This window comes from Nerophis lumbriciformis, linkage group LG09 (assembly GCF_033978685.3).
Source record: "Nerophis lumbriciformis linkage group LG09, RoL_Nlum_v2.1, whole genome shotgun sequence".
In the NCBI taxonomy this organism is placed as follows: Eukaryota; Metazoa; Chordata; class Actinopteri; order Syngnathiformes; family Syngnathidae; genus Nerophis; species Nerophis lumbriciformis.
In genome coordinates, this window is record NC_084556.2 from 23,145,023 (window position 1) to 23,153,071 (window position 8,049).

At 37.5% G+C, this 8,049-nt stretch overlaps 1 protein-coding gene across 1 annotated transcript in view; it reads right to left on the reverse strand.

Moving 5' to 3' along the window:
* Nucleotides 1–758, reverse strand: part of LOC133607499 (myelin protein zero-like protein 2) — a 28,692-nt gene extending 27,934 nt beyond the window's left edge. The window contains exon 1 of the mRNA XM_061962181.2: nucleotides 389–758. Within this exon, the coding sequence (XP_061818165.1) occupies nucleotides 389–455 (67 nt within the window). The 5' untranslated portion in view covers nucleotides 456–758. The remainder of the gene's footprint in view (nucleotides 1–388) is intronic.
* Between the last annotated feature and the right edge of the window lie 7,291 nt (nucleotides 759–8,049).

Genomic DNA, 8,049 nt, shown 5'->3' on the forward strand with positions numbered 1-8,049 from the left:
GGTTGATGCCAACCACCCCTAGTGTGATCTAAAATGATTATATTATACTGCTGAAAATGTATCAACTGTCTACAAAGTAAATGACACACTTTTTACACAAATAACAGATAGTTATTAACTACGGACTGAAACACTAATACAGTGCTTTGAGGAACATTTTGTCATCCAAACAAAAATAAATAATCAGCGCGAGACCATGACTGATTAATATGTTTTACTTACAAAAATGTAATGGCCGTGGAACTTCTTTTAAATTGCCTTTAACCTGCACTCTGTTGAAAGTTCCCCAACATTTAAACCCAATAACTGATCCTTAAGTGGCATCCTAGCACGATAAAAGCGGTATAGTTTGTTTTAAAAAGAAATATTAGACGGAGGTTTCTCTCACCTGACAGCACAAATCCTCCCAGGAGAAGCAGAGGCCATGTCCGACACATGAGGCAGAAAAACATCATGCTGTCTCAACTCCGACAGTCCCTTTGGGAAAGTTTACGGTGGGAAGTCATTTATTTTGTAATGTTCCCACGGGTGGTCGAGGTATAGAAAGATATATGTAAGTGAAACTTGGTGGTTCCGCTCCTTCTGTGCGTCACCCTACGAATACACCACCTAATGGGCGGTGTTTGCCCACTTCTTGCATAACCAGTTACGCTACCTCTTTAAAATGGTTTCAGTTTATGTCCCAGCTCGTATATGTGAGCAAAGTAAGACATGGTGTTGATTTAGTGTGGTTTTATTCTGGATTCGGTTTGTAAAAAGGCAGGTTTTGCTGTTCTGACACAAATTAAATGTTGTTCCGTTTGTGTCGCTACCTGTTGGCCAAAGTACGGTACTGCAGCGGAAGTGAGAGACGGTATTTGTTCACTTTAAAAAAGTATTTAAAAGACAGATTATATATATTTTTATGGATAAAAAATGTGCGACACTTCATTTAAAAGTAAATATTTTAATATTTCGTGAAAACCTATGGAAATAGAATTGTCCCACATCAACTTATATATATCAATATGATATGAATACATATGCATATATTAATAAATATACAAATACAAAAACAATTTGATATACAAATAAATAAATAATTTGTATAAATAAACGCGTATTTGTAAATATATTTTTGAGATTTGAAAATATATACATATAAAATGTATGAATATAAAAATGTGACATACTCTGTCATCTCATCATCTGTCATCCTCGGCTCTGTACCGAGGATGTCGTTGTGGCTTGTGCAGCCCTTTGAGACACTTGTGATTTAGGACTATATAAATAAACATTGATTGATTGATTGATTGATTGACATACAAATAAATCAAGAAATTGTATAAATGAACGTGTTTTTGTAAATATAATTCTGAGATTTTAATATAAATATGCTTGATTTTGTATTTGTATTTGTATTGAATTTGCATATGCAATATACATTTTATTTGTATATATTTTTAAATCTCAAAAATATATTTACAAATACGTGTTTATTTATACAAATTATTTATTTATTTGTATACCATCACATCACATTTGTATTTGTGTTTTTATATTTTTCAACATATGCATATGTATTAATATTATATTGATATATATATATACAGTATATATATATAAGTTGATGTGAGACAATTCTACTTCCATAAAAACCCGGCAGAAATAGCGCAATAAAACAATAACAAAGGATTAGGATTCAATGTGTTGTCTTTTGCATAGAAATGTGGTTTAATGTCCAATCCAAAAGGGAATTAATATGTATACAGTATTTATGTTTCTGTGTCCAAAATAGATAGTTTGAGTGCAGTATTCATAAATATACAAGCTATATGTAATGGATGAATCACATATGGATATACACAAGCTATGGTATGAATATGCAAACTAAATTGTAGTACATAATTATCCATCCATCCATCCATTTCCTACCGCTTACTCCCTTTTGGGGTCGCGGGGGGCGCTGGAGCCTATCTCAGCTACAGTCGTACAAAACTAATATACATTATTATGTCATTTCACATTCACACATGGGTAAAATTAGCGTGGCAATAATGAATGGGATCTGTGGTGAGAGTTTCTAATGAAATATTTATGTTGATCTATATACAAGACACTTCTTTTTAATCAGGCTTTTTACTAGTGATGGTCAGATGAAGCCTCATGAGTTATTTTACTAGTGAAGGTCAGATGAAGCCTCATGAGGTATTGAACCACTTGAGCCAATGGGTTAGAGCAGTGGTCCCCAAACTACAGCCCGCGGGTCCGATAGGGCCCACCAGCGTCCCAAATCCAGCCTGCGGGAAGTCCCAAGTTAAAAAACCAAAAAATAATTGTTGTTTTGTTTTTTTTAATTATTATTTTTTTAAATCTGTCCTTTCTAATCCATTTTCTACCCCTTGTTACTCTCGGGTATCCCAGCATGCTTTGCACAAGACTCCACTTGCTGTTCAAAAATATAACTACAAACAGCTGCATCTTAACCACTTATATCAAGCTTTATTGCAGACTTCAACGTCCAAGTAGACATCCAATCACATACAGTATATAAAACAAGACAAAAAATACAGTATAAAAGGCATTAACACATAATATTAAAACAGTACTAGTGCATATTCAGTAAAAGGCATCTAATAAATAAATAAAAGCAGCAATAAAAAAAAGTATATATATATATATATATATATATATATATATATATATATATATATATATATATATATATATATATATACTTTTAAAATGCGTGTACACATTCTATAAAAGGCAACAGTGCTTCCATATATACGATTGGTACCTAACAGAACTACACCTCGGATTGGTTATATGTATAATAAGATCATTAACGGACCCTTGCAGTCTACATATAAACGTAAACATCAGTTTTCTCGGGGTGGCGTGGAAGGTGTTTATCCCTAAATCACAAAAAAGCTTTCTGCCACTACTACCCCTGGGCTTTCCGAACAGGATTCTGAGACAGTAATTATATGCAACCTTGAGTTTGCGCAAGTTCTCTTTTTTGATCCTCACCTATAGGGGTGCTGTGTACATAGGGGTGCAGTAAGCTCTAAACAAGTACACCTTCGCTTCATCAGAACAGTCTTGAAATATTCTCACCAACATATTGGCTTGGTCATATAGCATTCTTCTCTGTCTAAGCATGCCAGCATCATCCTCCATCTTGTCATTGATGATGTGGCCTAAGTATTTGACATTGTTGCACACAGACAGGGTTTGACCAGAGAAACCTGGTAGAAACCTGGGAAATTAAGATGTTGATCCTCCTTGGTCCTACATATCATTACCATACTCTTTGTGGCATAATACTTGATGTCAAACTTGACTCCATAGTCTGAGCATACAGTATGTTAAGAAGCTGTTGGAACCCTGCACGACTGGGAGATACAGTATAATGGCTAAATCATCAGCGTACATAAAGTGGTTGATTAAGGTGTTCCCAATGATGCACCCTGTTCTGCAATCTCTCAACTGCCTTGACAGATCATCCATATACAGGCTAAATAGGCCTGGTGATAAAAGCCCACCCTGCCGTACCCCATTGCCAACTCTAAAGGGAGAGGATAAGCTACTCCCCCATTTTACCTGCATCGTCTGCCTGTCGTACTAATATACCAGAATATGTATGATGCTACCCCTACCCTTATGCTTTAGTTTGGTAAAGAGTTTGTGATGGTTGACTCTGTCAAATGCCAGATGCATCAATAAAACCTACCATAATTGTAGAGCACTGCGCTCTGTATTTTTCTACTGCTTCTTTTAAAACATAAATACATAAGTCCGTGCTATGCTTACTCTTAAAGCCAAATTGGTTGTCTGCGATGCAAATAAGATCCCAACTCTGTATGATATCACACTTTCCAGCACTTTAGATAGTATGCTGGCTCGGGCGATAGATTTATAACTGTCCATACTCCTTGCCTTACCAGCCTTGTCTTTAATGACAGGTACTAAAATAACTGTCAGCATGGCATCTGGCAGGATGCCATGAATTACCAACCCCATAACACAGATGGAGAACAACACAGCTTCCCCAGGGCTTGCTAGCTTCAGGTGCTCTGCAGTAATAATTATCCATGCCACATGCTTTGTTATCAGCTCGTTGCCTGGTGGCTTGGGAAATATAATAGGGGATGATGTGTACCACAGTTGAATATAGCAGCATTGTGCTGCCCCCATAGTTCAGTTATATTTCCTCCACCAGATACACCCTCCATGTTACATGGCAATGCTGCTTTAACCCAATTTATATTTTTAACTTCCTTCCAGAAGCCAGTGACATTGCTGTCAAGCAGATTCCACGCCATAGAGTCAGCTCTCAGGCTTTCTCATGCTTGCCAACAAAGCGCACTGCACATTTGTATCAAGTTGGTTAGCTTTTTATGCTCAAGAACAGGTCTCTGTCTAGGTCTACCAGCAATAACCCAGGCCTTATGGGCCGCCTTAGCCTCTGCATGTGGGCCAGCTCCATACCTGTTCCACCCAGGCTTGGTGTTTTTAGCTTTACTAAAATGAGTGAGAAAAGGTCTGCTGGCCTCTAGTAAAGCATACACAATACAATTGTACATTTCACTGAGGTCATCACAGTGAGAGGTGAAATTACTGTTGACATTGGAACATAGAATGACATGCATAGGTAAATGTATTTTGCTCAAGAGTTCATCTGATCTCCCACAACACAATAACAAATCTTCTGAGGAGAGTTTAGACCAGTTTATCTTGGCCCCACTTGCGCTATTGACCTCCCTCATTATCTCAGGGAGACTGCCAGTGCCAAGTGTGATCTCAACAGGAAAATGATCAGTTGTGGTAGCCTCATACAGTACTTTCATAGACCCAAATGTTGCATGAGCATCTGCAGTACAAATCAGATGATCAAGCCAGCTAGTTGTTCTGTGGGCTTCACTGTAATAAGTGAAGCTGTCCGCAGGTAGAAACACCTGACTAAATAGTACCAGATTATTGTCTCCTTACACATCTTGTTCGTGTGCTTGGCAAAGGAGGAAGCATTATCAGAAATATCAGCATTCATGTTTCCCACAACATAAATGGCCATGCAACAATTATCATCAATAAAAGAGTTAATAGATGCCAGCCTAGTCACATATTCATCATCATTATGTCTAGACTCATATGGTGTGTATCGATGTTCAGAATAATAAACTCTGTGTTATTCATCTGGACACCAATGCACCAATTGGTTTCCAGTCTTACCACATTAACCACTGAGTCAAACCTTTTATGCCACAAGATAGCCACGCCCCCAGGATTTAGCCCTCTGATGATGCCCTTAGAGAGCTCTGTAGTTGACTCACCTGCACCGTTTTAGGCAATTCCTTTTCTTTTTTTTCATGTTTTGACAAAACCTCTCCATCATCCAGCTATTGATTTTTAGTAGCTGGTTAAAAAGAATAAATACATAATGTATTACTGTAATAAATGTAATGTTTACAGTGATAAACACATTTGAGAACTGACATTGCCGAGAATCGAACCTACGTCTTGTGGAATAAAAGGCGAATGCGCGAACCAAAAGTTATGTTGACGTCACCGATACAAGGTGTTCATTTAATATTCATTACATGATTATTGATTTTGTTCTTTGGATTCAGTTTGTCGTCCGTCTTTGATTTTAGTGGCATTTTAAAAACTATTTTTATTCTCTCTATACTTCAAAAGCCCACAATTTTAATGGAGCTTGGGCCATAATAAACTGCCCAGTTGTCGAATCTCCGCATATCTGAACCGCTACCGAAGCGGTCACTTTGTACAACTTGGCAACGAGGCTTCATACGTCATCATTTCCGGCATAAAAAGTGCTATATAAGTACAGTTAGATTGATTGATTCAAAACATGATTAGCTGTAATTCCCCAAAATAGGGCTTTAAAAAGAGGCGTTGTTGTATTATAATTATTACGGTCATTGCATCACCAATATATTGGGCAGGGATAGTTTACCAATTTGGACCTACTTTAGATTTAATGTTTTATATAATTACATAACACAAGTATTGTCTTCACATTTCATCATTCTATAGTGATCACATTTGAAAGTATGTTTATTATTTATTTCAGTCGTACTTTTCTGGATTTGGGAAGTGTCCTACAGTAAACGGTTATATCCCAGCAGGCACAAGACAAAAAAACTCAAACCTAATGCTGGAACAACATGCTTTTTGATGACATTTAATCAATGTTGGGTTCTGACGTTGATTTGACCTTTGAATTTTGGTCATATTCCAACCAATATTTTACAAAGCAAATACAACGTTGAAACGTTTACCATGAATTGATTAACGTGGACCCCGACTTAAACAAGTTGAAAAACTTATTGGGGTGTTACCATTTAGTGGTCAATTGTACATAATATGTACTGTACTGTGTAATCTACTAATAAAAGTTTCAATCAATCAATCAATCAAACAGTATGCTTTTTGACAACGTTTAACCAATATCAGGTGGTGACTAGGGCTGTCCGATATTATCGGACTGCCGATATTATCGGCCGATAAATGCTTTAAAATTTAATATCGGAAATTATCGGCATCATAATTATCGGTATCAGTTTTAAAAAGTAAAATGTATGGCTTTTTATAATGCCGCTGTGTTCACGGACGTAGGGAGAGGTACAGAGCACCAATAAACTTCAAAGGCACTGCCTTTGCGTACCGGCCCAGTCACACAATATCTATGACTTTTCACATTCACAAATTGATGCAAGGCGTACTTGTTCAACAGGCATACAGGTCACACTGAGGGTGGCAGTATACAGAACTTTAACACTGTTACAAATATGCGCCACACTGTGAACCCACACCAAACAAGAATGACAAACACATTTCGGGAGAACATCCGCACCGTAACACGACATAAACACAACAGAACTAATACCCAGAACCCCTGGCAGCACTAACTCTTCCGGACGCTACAATATAACCCCCCCCCCCCCCCCCCCCCACCTCAACCCCCATCCCCCAACCCCGCCCAGCTCAATTTGGGACATGCTCTCCCTGAGAGCATGTCCCAAATTCCAAGCTGCTGTTTTGAGGCATGTTAAAATAAATAATGCACTTTGTGACTTCAATAATAAATATGGCAGTGCCATGTTGGCATTTTTTTCCATAACTTGAGTTGATTTATTTTGGAAAACCTTGTAACGTTGTTTAATGCAGTGGTCCCGAACCATCGAGCCGCGGCCCGGTACCGGTCCGTGATTCGATTGGTACCGGGCCGCACAAGAATTTAGAAAAATAAATAAATATATATATATATTTTTTTAATTTCTTTATTAAATCAACATAAAAAACACAAGATACACTTACAATTAGTGCACCAACCCAAAAAACCTCCCTCCCCCACTCATTCACACTCATTCGCACTAAAGGGTTATTTCTTTCTGTTATTAATATTTCTGGTTCCTACATTATACATCAATATAGATCAATACAGTCTGCAGGGATACAGTCCGTAAGCACACATGATTGTATTTTTTTATGACAAAAAAATATAAAAAATAAAATCCCCCCCAGGTCCGTGGGACAAATTTTCAAGCGTTTGGTTTAATGCATCCAGCGGGGCATCACAACTAAATTAGGCATAATAATGTGTTAATTTCACGACTGTATATATTGGTATCGGTTGAGATCGGTATGGGTAAGTGTTGGACAATATCGGAATATCGGATATCGGTAAAAAAAAAAAGCCATTATCGGACATCTCTGGTTGAGACGTTGATTTGACCATTGCAATTTGGTAATTTCCCAACCAACAACATGGATCCAACGTTAGACACCAACGTTGTCTCAATTTTACTAATACAACTATTTTGCAACGTTAGTTTCAAAGTCAGTTTTAAAGGTCATGTTTGTATAATCAACGTTGTATCAAAGTCCTGTGCCTGCTGGGATTTCACTATATTATGTCTCTGTCGGTGGAAATGTAAATACATTTTCCACAAATATATCTAAATAAAGTCGGTTATTGAATGCACGATGGGGCAGCACGTGGTACAGGGGTTAGTGCATATGTGTCTCCAGGCCCGGCCCTAA